This window comes from Carlito syrichta, unplaced genomic scaffold, assembly GCF_000164805.1.
Source record: "Carlito syrichta isolate Samal-C Ts95f unplaced genomic scaffold, Tarsius_syrichta-2.0.1 Scaffold289187, whole genome shotgun sequence".
Lineage (NCBI taxonomy): Eukaryota > Metazoa > Chordata > Mammalia > Primates > Tarsiidae > Carlito > Carlito syrichta.
In genome coordinates, this window is record NW_007233283.1 from 334,718 (window position 1) to 352,210 (window position 17,493).

Sequence of the window (17,493 nt, forward strand, 5' to 3'; positions counted from 1 at the left end):
GATATACCTTATGACCAGACTGGCGGGGCCTTAGGGAAGTCCTGGTGGGAAGGCATGGCCCCTGGTCAAGCAGTCTTAGGCTGAAGGCCAGGACTAGGGTGGGGGTGATGGGAGGAAGGAGTGAGGAGCATCAGGCAGTGTTGCAGATGGCCCATGTCCTCGATGGTGCCACATCCTTGATGCAGGCAGTGCTATGAAGCTGGTCAGCCTTCTGCAAATCATATTCATAGCGCCTTGAGTTTAAGTCTTCCTTCTTGGTGGCATGCTGTGTGAATGCTCTTTAAAACACATTCAGAGCCTCCGTGGATGGCTAGTCCTTAGCTTTCTCTACATCTGTCTTCTTCCTGGGGTCTGAGGAACAGAAGACACAGGGCAACCCCCCCTGCCCGGTTCACTGCTGAGTCCCAGTACTCGCCTTCCGAAGACAGTGCTGAACCATGCCAAAGGAGCTGGGACCCCTGGGAGTGGACAGAGCTGGACCCACCCAGGCAGCAGTTATGAGTGAGGTTCAGGCCCTTTTGCCAGGTGCCTTCTGATGACCTGCTGGTCACCCCAGAAGAAAGGAGTGCAGCAGCTTCCAGCCTGTCCCTGGGGGTTCCAGAATAATTTTGCGTGTCTACGTGCAGGACGTTCTGCTGGTAGGAACATCTGGTTGGACTCCAAGTCCTCTGTAGCTGCTGCTTCCACTTGGGACAGCAACAAACACGCCTGCTCGCCTCAAGGTAAATCTCAGGGCTCCTTTCTCTAGAATGGCATTTCTCTTACTCTGAAAAGAATTTTCCTTTAGTAAGTAGCCTACTGTGTTAATTACATAATTATGCTCATTTATACCCAGAAAATATAGCAATTAATTAAAATAAATGTGAATTGAAAGTAACTGAGCACTGAGACAACTCTACATAGCACAGTTGTGAGACAGCATGCGATGCTTCACACACATACACCCACACCTCCCCCACACACACACGCTCGAGGCCCTGATACCTTCCGAGAAGGTGAGATTCCTGGATCAGCCCTCTGTGGGGGTGGAGAGGCAGGCAGGATGGACCGATGGGCTGAAGTGCCCCTTTCTGAGCAGGAAGTCCATCTGTATGCATGTCCTCAGAGCTGATGCAGGGGACACGACTTGGTGTTTTCTCCAGTGAATGCCCTGAGATGCGAGGAGTGCATCGGCCCCGGGAGGGGGCTCTGGACTCCCTGGAAGGTTCAGGAGTGGGTGTCCAGGCCACAGATCTACACAGGTTCTCTTTGGCTTGAAAGGAATAACTAAGAAGTTGTTCTCAAAGCCCGGTGCTGGGTGCTCACACCCTCCTCTTCGGCTGCCTGTCCATGGACTCTCTTCGAGGCCTCTGAACAGCGACAGCCATGGCTCGCATGCCCTGTGCACAGTGCTCATGGGGTGCCAAGACTGTTCTGTGCACTCCGTACGTATCAGATTCTGGAACTGGCATGGCAGCCCTGGGAGGGAGGTACCATGATCATTCTCATTTTACAGATGAGGAAACCGGGACATGGAGAGGCCATACAGCTGGCAAAGGGCAGAGCCAGGGTTTCACCTGGAGTTGGGTTGTCCCAGGAGGCTGGGTTATGGGGCCCAGAGCAAGGACTGCAGTCCAGGGACCAGGGTGGGGAGCCCTCTGGCCCCACCCGGCTTTGTGACCCTGACTAGCCTCTCTCCTAAACCATCTGCTCAGCTGAGGGAGTGCCACCACCCTGCCCACCTTCTGTCCATGCTCCCGTTCCTGGCCCAGCCTGCCCTCGGCACCTCCTGGGGACCCAAGGCCCATCGAGGCCCAGCCTGGTGAAGGGAATGATATGGTCCATGCCGCCCCTGGCGTCACCTCCATCGACCTCCCTGGCCCCATCCAGCCTGTCTCACAGCCTGTGCTGATCTCTTGGCTAACACTGTCGAGGCAGCCCCGCTGCCGTTATCTTGGCCAACGAGTGCATTTTTATGGGACCGTGGCTTGTCTTCATGTTCGATGACAAACCTCTGAGGGCAGGAGCTGGGCGGTGTTCCCGGAGCACTCCACAGGCTGGATGTGTGGGTCCCAGGGAGACACCCAGCGATGTTGTCCCTGGAGACACCATTCCTGCAGATCTGGGCCTGGGAATTGGCCCTTCCTGCCTTACGAGCCATCGCCAGGCACTGACAAATCGGCCTCGCCCCCGACACTGCAGTAACTCCATCTCGCTCGTTATTCACGGCACAGATTCTCCCAGGTTGCTGAAGGGTTCTCATTTATGCCTGGATACAAGTATCTCCTCCCCAAGCCTTGCTTGGGAGAAATTTATAGGCGAGGATGATAGAGGGAGGGCCATGCAGGGGAACGTGAACAGCGGGGACGGGGGAGGCTGGCTGGCTGGGCGCAGGCCGTCCTCTGCTCACCAGAAGCCCGCTCTGCCACTAGGGGAGCAAACGGGTGCCGGGCCAGGGCCCAGCTGGGATGTCCTCCATCCTCATCCTCCTGCAGAGACACATGCCGCCTCTGTGAGTTGCGGATTTGCTGCAGGAGCAGGTGGGAATGGTCACGAGGCGGCAACCCTGCTGCCTGCCTTGCTGTCTGCTGTCCCCTTACAGAGAGCCTGTTCACTTCCAAAGGTTTTATTCGGTTCTTCATAAAATATGCCTGCTCTTTCTTTATACTATCCTTTTAAGTGTTCGTTATTGTATATGTGTTTGAAGTGGCTGTCAGATCAATGATGTTATCGGAAATTGGGGGGATTCTCAGCCTGTTATTTGTTGTGTCTGGCAACTCTTGGGAACTATTTTGTCTCGGTGTTTGTTATTTGGATTTTGAGTTCATGTTGGGTGTGTGTATGGGGGGTGTGCATGGTGTGTGTGTGTGTGTGTGTGTGTTTGTGTGTGTGTGTGTGTAGTGTATGTGATGGAGTGGTGTTCATGTGGTATGTGTGTGTATACAGTAGGGACTGGGAGGGGCGTTCATGTGTGTGTGTATGCAGTGTGGGGGGCTGGGGGTGGAGTCATGTGGCATGGGTATGTGTGTGCAGTCAGGTGATGGGCATGGGGTTCGTGTGGTGTGTGTGTGTAGTATGTGGGAGAGAGGTACCGCTCTCAACCCCCGCGTGGGGGTGTGTGTACACTAGCAGGTCCTGGCTGGCCTGGGCAGAGGGTGTGGCCATGATTTGGCTTTTTGTGGGCTCCTGCCAGGTGCTCCAGGTATCACAGTCAGGGGCCAAGTTCTTTGTTAATTTCCTGGCAGAGGAGTTTCCACACCATGCAGGTCGTTTGCATTTGAACTTGAAACTCATGGAAGACGGGCCTGTGCTTATGGATTCTGAGGGAATGCTTTCGACTTGTGCCGTGAGTCTAGTCCCGGTTGCCTCCCTGTTGTTGATGAATTCTTTCCAAGCCCACCCTTTTGCTGCAGGTGCATTCCTACACAGGCCCAGCTTTATGTGCAGGTGGGATCTCAGGTGCAGTCGCCAACCTTTCATAGGCCCAAGGCCTGTCACTGTCCCCACATGGCAGTTAGAGTCCAGGCTTCAAGGTTCGCAAGACCGGCAGCTCTGGGTCCCTTTCTCTCCTCCCTCTCCTCCTTGTTCGTGAACCTGCCCCTGCTTGTCACGTTTTACATGGCACCTCTGGGTGCTGGGGAGAGGCTCATGGCCGACCATCTGCCAGCATCGACTGTGCTGTGGTTTCCAGAGGAGCCAACTGGCAGCCTCCAGCGAAGCGTGGCCACAGATTTGGGTGGCTTCGTCAACGTGGACCAGTTCGGGATGAGTGGGCTGGGCCCCTGCGGGCTCACAGTGGGCTGTGTTTCCAGGAACACGCAGAGGAATTTGGATGACGTGACCTGCTGCTGCCTCAGTGGAGGTCAGAGGGGTAGGGGCCTGTCCTCGTGGCCCACGCTTGCTGCTGGTCACCAGCTCTTCTTGCTGAGCTCTCGTGGCTGTGCCGGGGCCACGTGTTGCCTCCACGCCTACACGTGGCTCGTGCGGAGTGTCTGCTCCTCAGCCCTCACATGTGTTGGACTCACGTGTGTCTATGGACCCCGAGCCACCACGTTTGCCCCAGAATCTGGGTATGCACAGCCCAAGCCCACAGAAAACGTGGCCTCATGTCATCCACCTGCTGTTGTTATGTAGTACCAGCATGTCCTCTAGTCCCGTCAGAGAAAATGATGAAAACAGAATGTGGTCCAGAAGCCTAATGTGAAGAGCTCCTGATTCTCTTAGGCTAGAGCAAGTTTTCAGAGTGTGGTTTTTCTCTTCACCTTTTCTACTCTCTCTCACTGAACTGTGTGTGGAATTGTCACTGTGACTGGCAAAGGTGACAAGCCGCAGTTTTGCAGGTGAAAATTTGGCCAGCCTTTTTTAGTTTGGTGCCTCTGTAAGATGTGCCTTTTTCTCCTAGCTACCTTTTTTTTTTTTTTTTTGGTAAACAGAAGCCAGGGCGTACAAGGAAAGTTGTCTCTACTGAATGCATTATGCGGTGGAGAAACCAGACCCGCTTCCTCCCTTTCTCAGAGAATATGCTTGTTCATTCGCACACGCAGACGGTACTGCTGTCACTCTCCTCTGCCTGTCCTTTCTGAAGCCAGCCACTCCCAGTACAGCCTGTGGTTGTCCTCATGTCACCTGCCCCCACGGAGGCTCACTGGCCCTATCACCTTAATAATGGCCATGTGGCCCCGGGACTCTCTCAGGGCAGGGCCACATCTCCCCGAGCTGAGGGAACCCTCAGGCTCCGTGACTTGGGCCTCTCATTGGGCGGTCTGGGACGTGTGGAGCCGGCATCTGAGGCTGCCTGTCTGTGGCCTTGCCGTGTGCCGGGTGGGGCGTGGCCTTGCAGGCCTCACCAGGAGCAAGCCTGGGCTGTGGCCGCGCTCCCAGCTGCGACTCTTGGGGCTGAGGCAGAAGCCTCTGGCAGCTGCTCGAGTGCTCCCACCAGGAATACGGGGGCGGCTAGGAGAGAAGCGTGTGACTTCCTTGCCTCCCCGGCAGCTCCCGAAATCCTTTGTGTTGAGGAAATACTTCACTCGCAGATAGCCAATTATCCTGTGAAGTTTGTAAGGCAGGTCTGAAAGCCGACTGAGTGTGGCAGAACTGTTCCTGCATAACAACTACTTAACGCCCAATCATAACAATTATACATAATTTGTGTTTACAGTGCCTGGAAGATTAAACTCCTCTGTGCAGACATTCTCTAATGCAGGCCTAGGACGTGCGGGGCTAGGACCACCCCTTGGTGGGCCCAGGGGCAGCTTTTGGTGTTCTGAGGACGGCTGCCCTGGTGGTGGGTGCACCAAGCCGGGTGGAGGGAGAGAACCATCGCCTGGGCCTCAGGGAGGGGATGCAGGCAGCTCCCCACCATGGTGTCCCTCACCAGCTGGGTTCTGCAGAGGCAGGGCACTTGGTTACCTGGAAGACCAGGGCAGATGCTGGAGAGCAGCTTGGTCCCTCGGAGCTAAAAGTCCCACGCAAAGATGTGGGCCCAAGGTCCTGCGGCATATGTGAGAGGGGCAGGGTCCTAGCCACTCCAGAGCTCTGGGAAGCATGATCTGAGGACTCAGCACTGATGACATGTCGCCGACATGGTGTTAACGTGACTGGTTCTGTCTACCTGCCCCTGTATCTGTCTCTAAGATCTGCCCCAGGGGCTGGCATTGAGGAGACAGCTCACTGCCCCCATGGACGACAGACGCCATGCTTGTTCCTACCGCTGGGCCTTTGCCAACACTGGGTCATTGTCACCCTCTTGGTGACATCCCATTCTCCTGGAAGCCTCCCCCTGTTCCTAGCTCTGGGCTTAGCCCAGAGGCCAGGGGCTTGTCCTTCCATACTGTGTCGCTGACCCAGCCATGTGCTACTTGTCCCAGGGAAGGAGATGCAGGACTTGTCCCCTCTCTTGGAGACTTGCCTGTCCCACCCCACCTGCAGGAGGACTCGCCCCTCGCCCCCATCTGCCCAGCATTCCTGTTCCCCCTTCCCTGGGTGAGCACAGGACAGCACTGGGGTTAGAAGAGGTCTTGCATCCCCAGCCATGCGTCCAGCCCCTGGTGGGGTGAGTGGTGACCCCTGGACACAGTCACAGGGTGACCCTTCCTCCAGCCCTGCAGAAGCATGTACAGCTCTTGTCCAGCCCAGCTTCCTCCAGGACCAGGGCTCCAGCAGGCCTGTGTGTCCTGATGAGCTGGGAGGTGGCTGGCACCCTGGTGGTGGAGGCTGGCAGGCTCTTCCAGCAGCTGCCTGGGCCCTGCCGGGTCCCTAGCTTCTCCCTTCACTCCGCACTGACCTTTGTGGTTCTGTGGCCTCTGGTGAACCCCAGGTCCAGGCCACAAGCCTCCCAGACTCCCAGGAGGAGCTCCGACTGTCTTGGCCGACTCTCACGTGGGTGCGTGGGGCTCGTGGGTGGGTCGTGCGGGCGTGTTTCGGTGACTCTGCCCTGACAAGGCTCTCCCCCTGCAGCCTTTTCGAGCACTACTGCTACTCCCGGGGCGGCATGCGTCACAGCTCCTACACCTGCATCTGTGGCAGGTAAGCGGGGGCGGGGCCCCTGTCCCAAGCCCAGAAGCCTCCACTCCCCATTTCTGTTCTTACGTGGGCTGCCCACACTGCACCTGCATCCCAGCCGGAGGCCAGTGGCCTAAGCAGCATGTGGGAACATCCACGGGAGGAGGGCGGGCCTTAGTGAGGAGGGGGCTCCACCTTCCCCAGCTAGATGTTCTCGCTTACTCCCACACCCACGCCTGTGCTGGCATCCCAGGCCGGGAAGTCGCTCTTCCTTCCCAAGGCCCCAAGAGCCAAGGTCGCCGAGGTCGCCGGGGTCGCCAAGCTCGCCTCTGGCCATGGGGTCTGGCACTGCGTGAGGGAGGGAGTGCACCTGTCCCCGCCGAGGAGCTGCCTCCTGTCCCCTCCCTCCTGTCCCTAGCTGGTTAGCACAGAAAGGCCGCTCCTCCTGGGACCCCGCTTGCAGGTGCACACGGAGCACATGGGGACCGGGCTGTCCACGTCTGCATAGAGCAGGGGTGGAACAGGGAAAGGGCTGTGTCAGTGCAGGGGACAGCGGTTGTGTGTCCGTGTGTGAGTGTGGGTGGAGCTATCGATAGAGCTGTGCAGAGCCCAGCACGGCCGTGTGTATGTGTGTGTGTCAGTTTTGGGGTGTGTGCGCGTGGCACATTATGGGGGTGGGGTGCTCTGTGTGGGTGTGTGTGGTTCCGTGTGTGTCGTCTGCGTGTGGCTGGGTGTGCTTGGAGGCCCACAGGTGATGGAGATGCCCAGGGCGCAGGAGCAGCAGGTGGCTGTGTGTGTGCATCTCTGTGCTCTCTGGGGCGTGCGCAGCTGGTGTGTCACGGCGGCTGCGTCTGCTCAGCACATCCTGGCTGTGGGCAGCCCCTCGTCTGCCGGCTCGCCCGTCTAGTCTCCCCACCCTGCCTAGGCTCTGCTCCTGGGTCTGGCCCCCAGGAGGGAGCCGGGCAGCTCTGCTGATGTTCACGTCCTTGGCGCATGAATAATACATGTGAACATCTTAGTCCTTGGAAATGCGCTTCTCTGGTGGGTAGAGAGAAAAATCATTATTTCTGCTTTTATGATTCCTGAGACTCCCGAATGCAGCCATAAATATTACACCCAGGTGGGGTTTTTTTTCCCCCTACAGATAGACTTAAAAGTCCTCTTCTTCTTAAAGGCATCGCTCATTAGGGAAGCCCTCTCAAGCAGAGGCACAAGGAGCCTCTGGCCTCCTGTCTCTCCAGTCCTGGTCAGTCACCAGGAAAGGAGGACTTGCGGGAGCCCCTGTCCCAAGCCCAGAAACCGCCACACCCCATATTTGTTCTTATGTGTGCTGCTACACTGTGCTCATATCCCCGCCCGGAGGACACCGGTCTAAGCAGCATTCTTGGGCAGAAAACCCTGCAGGCAGCGCTGCCATGGACCAAGAAGTTGGCCACCAGCCGTGTGATTGCAGAGTGCCCGGGCTACCACGTTCCCCGGCCCCGCCCTCCAGCTGTGGGCCTGGTCCAGCTGCCCCTGGGCCTCCGCTAGAGGGTGAAGGGTGCTGCCTGTGGGGTAGGGGATTGGGGTACCAGCCCTTGCAGCCTGCTGGATGAGGATGAGCTTTGACCACCCTCCCCCAACTCTTCGCAGCGGCGAGAACTCGGCCGTCCTGCACTACGGACATGCTGGGGCCCCCAACGACCGAACGGTCCAGGACGGAGACATGTGGTAAGTGAGGCTGACCCAGTGCTGCCAGCCCTGGCTTTGTGTGTGAGCAGCTGGGCCGAAGTTAGACTCAACCTCAAGGTCAAGGGGGCTGACCACAGCAAGGCCCCAGGCCTGCTCTTGACCCAGGATTATCTGCCAAGGCCCCAGCCCGCACGGCGCCTCTCCAAGGCCAAAAGCCTGCATCCTACAGAAAGCACTGTGAGAGAGGGTGTGGAGTCTCCCTGTGGTTCCCATGGGCCATGGGCTGGTGGGCTCTCTGAGGAGGACCTGAACTCCCCCAGCTCTGCCCAGGCTGTCCTCTCCATCCGGGGGGTGCACACTCACATCTCTGTCTCGGTGCCTGGAGGGCGGGACCCTTCTGGAGCAGGGAAGACCCCAGGGAGCCTCCCACTCTCTGAAACTTGCCAGCCTCAGGCATAAGACCCCTTGGCATAAGCGGCCATTTGTTCAGCCATCCAAGGTGGTGCTTGGCCCCAGGGCTGTTTGCAAGGCTTTCTTGAGCATGCGTAGCTCTCCTCACCGCTCCTCCTGGGGGCCTCAACAGGGCAGGCGTGGGCAGGTCCTGCAGCCTCCACCTTCTGGCAGCTTCTTCTCCTGTTGAAGGACTTACTCCAGACCCCCCCACCTCCCACCCCAGCCCCACATGTAAGGCAGAGCTTGTTGGTCACTTCTTCAGGGCTGTAAGGGGTCTGTGAGCACCTGCAGACCTGGCCCCCGACTTTGTCACGGCGTTCTCACCTATGCTCTGCACCATCCAGGCATCGGCCAGGGCCAGCCTGGGTGGCGCAGGGCTACTAAGTGGCGCTCTGATGCTGAGGCTCTGGACTTGGCCACAAGCCACCCAGGCAGGTCCTGTCTTGGCCTTCAGACATTTTGCTCTGGCCGTCAGCAGGCATGTAGGGGTACCCTGTACCACCGGATTCTTAGGTGCTTTTTCACCCATTGCGGATACTCCTGAACAAGCCTCTGGCAGAGCCCAATTTCCAGACAGCATCGTGGCATCCTCTCAGACCAGAGCGGTGCCCAACTGGGCTTCCTTGGCTTCCTCCATGGGGGCCGCCCCGGTGCGCTCCGCCCTCCCGCCAGTGTTTCAGTTGACTCCTCGGTGAGTGGGGATCGCACCTGCATCTCAAGTCCACATGCAGCAGCAGGGGGATTTTGAGGAACACTGCCGCACCGCCCGCCTGTCCTCTCCCCAGGGGCCTGGCCAGCAGGTCGGGGTCGAGCTACAATCATGCAGAAGGGTGACGCCCAAAGTGGCCACAGAGATGGGTGGGAGCACCGCTGACAAGGAGCTGAGTGTCGGCAGCCATCTGCCAGCTTGACCATACTGACTCCACAGAACTTGTTCGCCCACGGCTGCAGAGGCCCCACAGATTGTGGGCCGGTGCCCAGTCTCTGGGTAGCAGGCTCGCTCAGGCTGTGGCTGGGCCCTGCCGTGCTCAGGGCTGGGAGGGTCAGGGCAGATCTCAGCCACCCTCCTAGAGGCCTGGGGGTCAGAGGCAGGCAGTGACCTTGACAGGATTCTCCCCTCTGGGTCTTTCCATGTGGGTTTTGTCACCCTGATCCTGGGAGGTAGGTGCTTCCCCCTGTGTGTAAACAGGGTACCTGAGACACAGGGAGGGTACCAGGCCCAGGTGTGGCGCCAGAGGGATTTGGGGAGATTGGCAAACTAAGACTTGGCTCAGCTGGAGACTCCGGCAAGAGAGGGTGACCCCCCAGTGGCCCCAGAGAGAGCCCACCTGACCTCTTTGGGAACTCTCACCTCCTGAAACCTTTCCTAAGGCTCTTTAGCCCTGTGGCCCATTCTGGCCGGGCCAGGAGCTCAGGACACGGGAACCTAGTCCCAGAACAGAGCCGCCCAGCCAGAGTCAGCACACCCCAGAGGAAGCGGCCGCATCTCCCCTGCCCTGCGTCTGCCCATCTCACCCTGTGAGAGGTCAGTCCCAGCTGTATTCCTGGGGTGGCCCCCAGCAGGGCCAGGGCCGGGCCAGGGTGCTGCAGATATCAGGCCTCTGCCTCGCCCCGGTGTTGTGGTCTCAGCCCTCCAGGCAGCACGGCACCTGCATCCCTGTTGCAGCTGTAGGAACAGGAGTGATTTGAGGAAGCCCGTGGTTGTTAACGCCAAGCCCAAATTGGTGATTTTATTTTTCTGGTGCTAACTTTGAAATGTAGCCAGTAGAATAATTATGAGTTTATTATAGTCAATTTATTATGCAGCATTTAGAACAACATGTTTTGTTGATTACTGCTACTGCCAGATTGCTGGCGGCGTTTATAATCCATTGTTTTATTGAAATTGATCTGCCGAGCGCCCACTGCATTCGGTAAATAATAAATCACTCTGTTATCCCAACATAAAGCCACGCTTCTTCATCCTAAGGTATGAAACTGGAATATGTGCCTGGTGCGGAATCGGCCCTGAACCGGGGTGCCTCCCAGACAGTGTGTGTCCTCCAGCCCCTGTTGCAAAGGGGGGCTCTGGGCGTTCTGGGCCTTGGAGACAGTTTGCCCTTCAGCAGTGCGGTAGTTGGGGGCGTGAGAGCTGGTCCAGTCAGGCGACACTGGGGAGGTAGAGCCCCGCCCCTTCCGTCCCTCCCAGACACGACCCCTCGTCGTCGACACACACACACGGAGAGCCTGGACAAGACTGCGCACAGTTCGAGTCCCTGCGCCCCTTCCCCGGCAAAGCGGCCACCCCTCGGAACCCCGGTTTTTCCATTCATCACCGGGGATAACGTAGCACCCAGCTCTGGGAGGATTTAGGGATCCCGTGTGCAGCGCGCCGCGCGTGAGGCTGGCACAGTGCGGGCCCTCCGTGGGTGTGGACGGCAGCAGCGAGCCAGGCAGGCCGGGCTTCGTCCTCCCCGTGCTGTGGCCCGAGGCCCAGTTTGCAGCAGTGGGCTCCACAGCCCAGGCCAGAGGGGCGAGAGCCGTGGGCAGCCTGGTTTGCTCACGGACAGCTCTCGGAGTGCACAGCCTGCCTGGTCTGTTTTCAGCCCAGGGTAGTCCTCTGGGATGTGTGTGCCAGGTGGGGCTTGAGCTCAGCCGAGCCCTCTCCCCTCTTCTGTCCTTGCAACACCAGAAGCTTCCCTGGAGCTCCACCGTGGCTGCGGTCATCGCCCACAGGGGCCTGTAAATTGGACTCCGATTCTTGCTTCGGGTCAGGCTCGCCAGCCGAGAGCTGAGAGCCTCCCCCAGCCATTGCAGACTGCGGCCCCTCGGGCTCCGTCCTGCTTCTGGGGCCAGATCCCGCCCCACCCGCTCTGCACGGATCCCCGGGAGAGAAACGGGACCTTGGAGTGGCTTCCGACTCCTGGGCCCTCCTCCTGCTCGCCTTGAGCCACAGGACCTCTTGGGGCTCTGCTGCTGTTCCTGGAGCCCTTTGCTGCCGTGACCCTGGGCTTCGCCTCGAACCCCAGCAACAAGTCACTGATCCGGAGAAGCCCTTCCTCGCTTTGCGTTTTCCCTTCTAAAGCAAGCACACTCGCCCACTGATGCTCTCAGTGTGTCCACACAGCGGATGGCATCAAAGGTCATCGGAGGCCTTTCCCAAGCAGGGCCCCAGAAGACCCTTCCCTGCTAAACTCAGCCCGGAACAGGTGGGTGTGAGCGCAGATGTGGCCCGGACTTGTCAGCCCCGCATCCGGTCGTCTCCCAAGCCCTCGTACACTGCCTCATCCTCTCACAACCCACGCAGAGCCCCACGGAGGCGCTGAAGGCCAGCAAGCTGCCCGTGGGCCACCAGGGAGCATCGTCGGCCATCGTTCAGTCCCCCGGGAAGCAGTGCACCCAGAGCTGCCCATTCTTGCACCGACTCCCCGGCTGAGGCCAGCCTTGCGCATGTCCCGCCTCCCCTCTGATTTCGAAAGCAGCTGGGGCACGTCTCACCTGCCGCCGCCTAGCTTTCCCACCTCTGGAGCAGATGGCAGAGGAGCAGGGAGGCAGGCGGACAGGGGCAGTGGTCCCTTTCAGAACCTTCTGCGGCGGCTCTTCTCAAAACCTTCTAGAGCACAGGTCCAAGGATGTCCCAGGAGTGGGTTGCCTGCCGGCAGGCTGGATGCAGCCGCGGGCCGTGAGCTGGTCCTTCCAGCACTGGCCAGAAGAGGGCAGCATTGTCTCAGGACGACTGGCCAGGCCCTGCCGTGGCCTAGGGCCTCATCTGTCTCCTGGCCTGAAGCCCCAGCTGACCAGTAGAGGTGTGGATACACTTCAGGGTCACCAAAGCCCAAATTCTCTCTGCCCAGAATGCTGAGGGCTACGGATTTCATCCCAGGATGGCGCCCGAGGACACCCTGAACTGCTGCCAGCACATGGACACAGGTGCTGCCCCTCTCACTGCCAGCGTCACATCCCCAAGCCGGGGTGGCCGCAGAGCCCTCGGTGCGGCCGTCTCCCCATCACAGACGTGCCAGCCCTGCAGGTGCCCACCCCCAGGGCCTTAGCAGCCGCTGCAGCCTCTCCTGAGCCCTGCAGCCCCGATGGGATGATTCTGGCACACCTGTTGGTGGTTTGACCTGATCTGCCGGGCACCTGGCACTGCGGCCCCCACAGGTGGCAAGGCTGTACCTGGGGGCGGAGGGGCTTGGGAGAGGGGCACCCCAAGCTTCACTTCAGCCGGAGCCCGATGCATTAGTGAGCTTGAGAATGTCACCCGCAGGGCCTGCTTCCTGCTGCCAGGCCCAGCCCAGACCCTTCCACCGGGCTGTTTCCTCAGAGGGATGCGTGACTGTCCCCAGCCCCATCCTGAGCACATCATGGTCTTAGGGACAGGCCCTTGGGCCACAGGCCACTCTCAGGAGGGCCCGGGCCCAGGTTAGCCTTCTGTGCGGACCAGTTGGCCATGACCCTCAGTGTCTCTTCCCAGTTAGGAGGGGCCTTTCCATTCTAGCCCAGTTCTCGTAAGTGTGGACAGGCCCTGCTCAGACCCACATGCCTTTCCCGCGTGTTTTCTGTTCATCTGTCTTGTTTATGCTTTGTGGCTGCACCCTACTCAGTCGATGTCACGACCCACAGTTTGAAACGCACCAGCCCAGACGGCCTGGGTGCTCCCAGACATCATGAGACACTGGTCACCAAAAAAGCGCAACGCAGCATGTGCTGAGCGCGTGACTCCCTCCCCCGCCGGGGCTGCTGCCTGATGCCTGGCCCTCGCCCCGCTGTGCTTCGTGGCTGCAAGCCCTCGGGGTGGGCGGCTGCCGCATCCCACCCACGTCACAGTGCCCTTCCTGGGGTCCTGGCCTCATGCTAGTACTGTTCACCTCTTCTGTAAAACGGGGATGCCAGCTCCCTGCAGACAGCACGTGACTGCTTTTGTCACCGTGTTCGCAGGGATTGCTGGCGCTGGGGTCGGGCACCCCAAGCCGCTGCTGTCGTGGGCTGGTTGGTGAGCAGCTTTTCTGTCTGCCTGGGCCCCGGAGGAGTGGCTGTTCCGCAGCTCAGCTGAGTGGCACAGAGATACCCAGGGAAGCTCTGGCGAGAAGGCTGCTTGATGGGTCAGCCCAGGCATGGAGGAGCCCCGGGGACTCCAAATGGCGACCTCGGCCTCTGCTGGCACCCCACGATGGCCTGGCTGGGAGCAGGCAGCCGGCCGTGCACCAGGGAGACCCAAGGTCGCCACTTGTCAGCAGGGGCTGCCCGCTGTGGCAGACAAATGGAAAAGTGACCTGTATTCCTTCCTTTCTATCTCACACTGCGGTCTGAAGGGAAGCGAGAGCTTCCTGCTGCTCAGAAATCCCCGAGCCTGGCCTGGGACACAGACTGGGTGGCTTCACAGCTGAAATGCCCCTGCCATCTTGGATATGTGTGTGCACAACGTCGCCGTGAGCAGCTAAGAGCGCTGTCACATACCCGGGAGATTAAAATGAAACTGCAGCCGAATGCAAAGTGGCCCTCGCCTAAACATCGCAGCTTCCCCCAGCACCGCTCCCAAGCCTTCTGTCGTCGCTGGCTGAACCATCCTGGAGGCCTTCTGCCTGTGGGCTGGCAGGTCCCTGCCGTGGGGCCTCGGGAGCTGAGGGGGCCCTGGGGAGGGGCTGGGTGGGCCAGTGGTGGCAGGTAGCCCAGACCTGAAGCTGCCCAGCAAGAGCCAGCAGAAGACAGAACCTCTCAGCCCAGCCAGAAAAAAAAGCCATCGGAACACATGTGGAGAGTGCGATGCCAGCATATTGCTTGGAGATGTGTAATATCTCTCCAGATGTCTCAGATTATCGCACACAGTCACTCAGCCAAAGATGGTAGTGTCCCCGGTGGGTGTCCCCAGGCAGCCAGGAAGGAGGGATCCTGCCTTCTGGATGGAGCCAAAGTATGACCGAATTTTCTCCTGCCAGTTTGCATTCAGAGGACGGATGGAGTGGACACAGAGGAGCTGGAGGGAGATGCTTTATAAAAGGGATGGCTTTCGTCCCTGGATGCCAGGGTGGCTTGAATCTGAGTAATGAATGCTTGTAGAGACTCCGAGGGGGATTTTTTAAAAGGCAGAGAAAGATGGGGAACTGAGAGGAGCACAGAAATAGATTTCAGCCCCATGCCCAAGCGTCGCAGGGCGGGATGGAGCTGGCTGGCTGGGTGTATACTTCCTTCTCCAGAAAGCAGATGATTTTAAAACAGAAAGCACAGTTGGAGTCTTCTAGAAGCTGGAAGATGAAGCCAGACTGGCTGAAGAAATCTAAGCGCCCACCGCCCTGTGCATTCTGTTTTGTTGACGAGGGTTTGGAGAATTTGGTTCAGACTCTGGTCTGCACTGGAAGAGTCTCGCTTTTACTGTTCTAGATGATTCCAGCATCTGGTCTGTTCTTGTGGGCTTCCTGGTTTTTTAAATAGTTCAGTTTCTGCTTTTTAAGTCAGCACAGTTCAATAGGACGTTCTGCCCGCGGGTGCTGCTGCTGGTCACCTTCTGGTTTGGTGTCTCCCCAGAATCCATGTCCCCCACACACCTAACTCTGTCCTCTCTGTCCAGGTCATTCTTGGGTGTCCTAACCCATCAGACCACCACCTGTTTTCCTCTGTTGACCCTGGGGAGCCCAGATGATGCTCTGCTTTCCAGGGCAAGACTGGGTTGTGGCCCCCTGCAGCTCCACTCGCTGTTGCTGCTTCCATGCTGACCCCAAGAAGACACAGGCCTGCAGCCTGTCCCCGTTTTGCAGGCGGGAAAACTGGGGCCCTGAAGGCTGCCTGCTTGAGCCAGGACGAGAGACTGCTCGTTCTGCTCAGCTCTGAGTTGCTTGCCACCCCCCTGACTTGGGGCGTTGTTTGACCTGTGCTCCAGGCCTCAGCTTCCCTTCACCTTGGGACTTAGATGTGCCCCACCCTCCAGCCCAGCTCTCGGGGGGAGTGTGTGACTTGTGCAGAAGTAAACCTACTGGCAGCTGGCAGCCCAAACAGCCTGTTGTGTCTGGAGCCTCCCGGGACGCGGACGCTTGGTATCTACCCAGGGCCTCTCTGTTCCATCATCCTCACACACTGGGCTTGGGTGGGTCACCCTCAAGTGAGGCCCAGATCACCCCTCAGCCTGCTCTAGGGGCCAGAGCTGTGACTTTGACCCAGCCCAAAGTCTCCTTTCATGCTGTTGGGGGCTCCTCCTCCACCCTGAGAATCACCTGAGGTGTTATCTTGTGCTTTTTGCTCTGTTGACACTGTTTATGGTGTTTTGCAATCAGAAAAGACAGGAGATTAAAAAGTCCCCGCTGGGGACTTTGGATTCCAGCAAAGCATCTGGGGATGCTGAGCGTTTGAGTTTCTTCTTTTAAAAGCTGCTTCCGTGGGGTGGCTGGCACTGCTTGTCAGGCCACGTGGCCCAGTTCCCTGCCCCTTGCAGAGCCGGGCGCTCCCATCTCTCTGCTCCGTCCCCCGGGATGGAGCCCCCAAAGGCAGGCGTGCAGGCGGCTTCTGGAATGTTTGTCTAGAGGCTGTGTTTACCTCTGGAGCTTGAATTTGGATGTGAGCCTTGGGGAAGGAAGCCGCAGCTGTGCCCTGGGTCAGACCTGCCAGGATTTGTGCCACTGCAGATGACCTCTGCAAGAGGCTGGGATGGGACCAGCCACCAAGCGGGCAGCCCCACCCTCCTCCACTCCACCTGGCTCTGGTCTCCTGGCCCTGCAGGTTGGAGCCCAGACCTGGGTCTGGACGGATGTCCCTCAGCCAGTTTTGTCCACAACCTGTGAAGGATGGCTCCTGGTGGTGGGAGGGGTCCCTGCTCTGTGTCCACTACCCACGGCCTCTCCAGGTCCCTAGGGGGGATAGGGTGGGAAGGGGGTTCTGTCCCCTTAGGCCATCCCCCTTCAAGAGGCTCCTTCATGTAGTCCTGGGAGCCAGGCCTGGACTCGGCGCCCTTCTTGTGTCCTGTTTCATTCCATCGGGGCGGGTGAGTAGGATGGCGTCTCACCTGCCCTTGCTCAGGCGGGGCACCAGACCCTTCACACAGCAAGGGCTGGCCCTGCTTCCTGCTGCCCCGATGCATCTGGAGCCCTCGAACCGGGCATCTGGAGGGCAGGCCCAGCCGCGTCCTCCCGACTCAGCAGACTTGCCGTCTGACCCATGCCACCCTGCCTTCCCACTGGCTCCTGGTTCCTGGGCCCCTCTTGTCACCCCCCCACACACACTGCACTTCTGCCCCTCTCTTCACCCCCCCGTCTGTGCCCTGCTCGTCCCTGCCTGCTGCCTGGGGATGCAGAGGTGCCAGGCAGACAGGGCAAGGGGCCAGGGGTAGCACATTCTGGCTTCCAGGAGGGGGGGTGGCCAGCCGCCCTGGGAAATCTCTGCTGACATGAAGCCACCTTCTGGCATTTCCTCCCTGTCCTCCCCTCGGGCCCTGGCAGGGCAAGTCTGTCCCACCACGGTGGGAAGAGAGGTAGTGCTGAATGCCTTCCAGCCAGGGGACCCCAGAGCAGGAGCAGAGCCAGGGCCCCGGGCTGGCCGGACTCTCACCCAGATGCCCTGGGGCCCTTGAAAATCACAGGTGCGATTCAGACCCTGTCCCCTGCTGGGCAGTGTGTCTGTCCCAGGGCCCTGCCCGGCTCCCTCCCCAGCCTCCCATGGGCACTGCCTGAGCCCACGCTGCATGCAGACCTGGGAGGGTGTTGGCGTCTTCGGATGAAGGCCTGATGGTGGGCGGGGCCTCGGGACATCTCGGCCTCTCCTCATTCTCAGGTGACTGACGGTGGAGGGCAGGGGTTGCCTCCACAGGACATCTACCGCCTGCTTAGGCTGAGCCCTGAACCCCGACTTGTCCAGGAGACAAAGGCCCCAAGCGGCTCTGGGTGCCTTTGCTGCTCATGCCCCCGTGGGAGACACCGGGGGGGGGGG

The 17,493-nt window shown here is 59.3% G+C and overlaps 1 protein-coding gene across 1 annotated transcript in view; it reads left to right on the forward strand.

Annotated features, from left to right (window-relative positions):
* The window catches only part of PEPD (peptidase D), a 119,585-nt gene that overhangs the window by 88,229 nt on the left and 13,863 nt on the right, over positions 1–17,493 (forward strand). The window contains exons 11-12 of the mRNA XM_021710482.1: positions 6,436–6,504; positions 8,113–8,190. Coding sequence (XP_021566157.1) covers positions 6,436–6,504; positions 8,113–8,190 — 147 coding nt within the window. The remainder of the gene's footprint in view (positions 1–6,435; positions 6,505–8,112; positions 8,191–17,493) is intronic.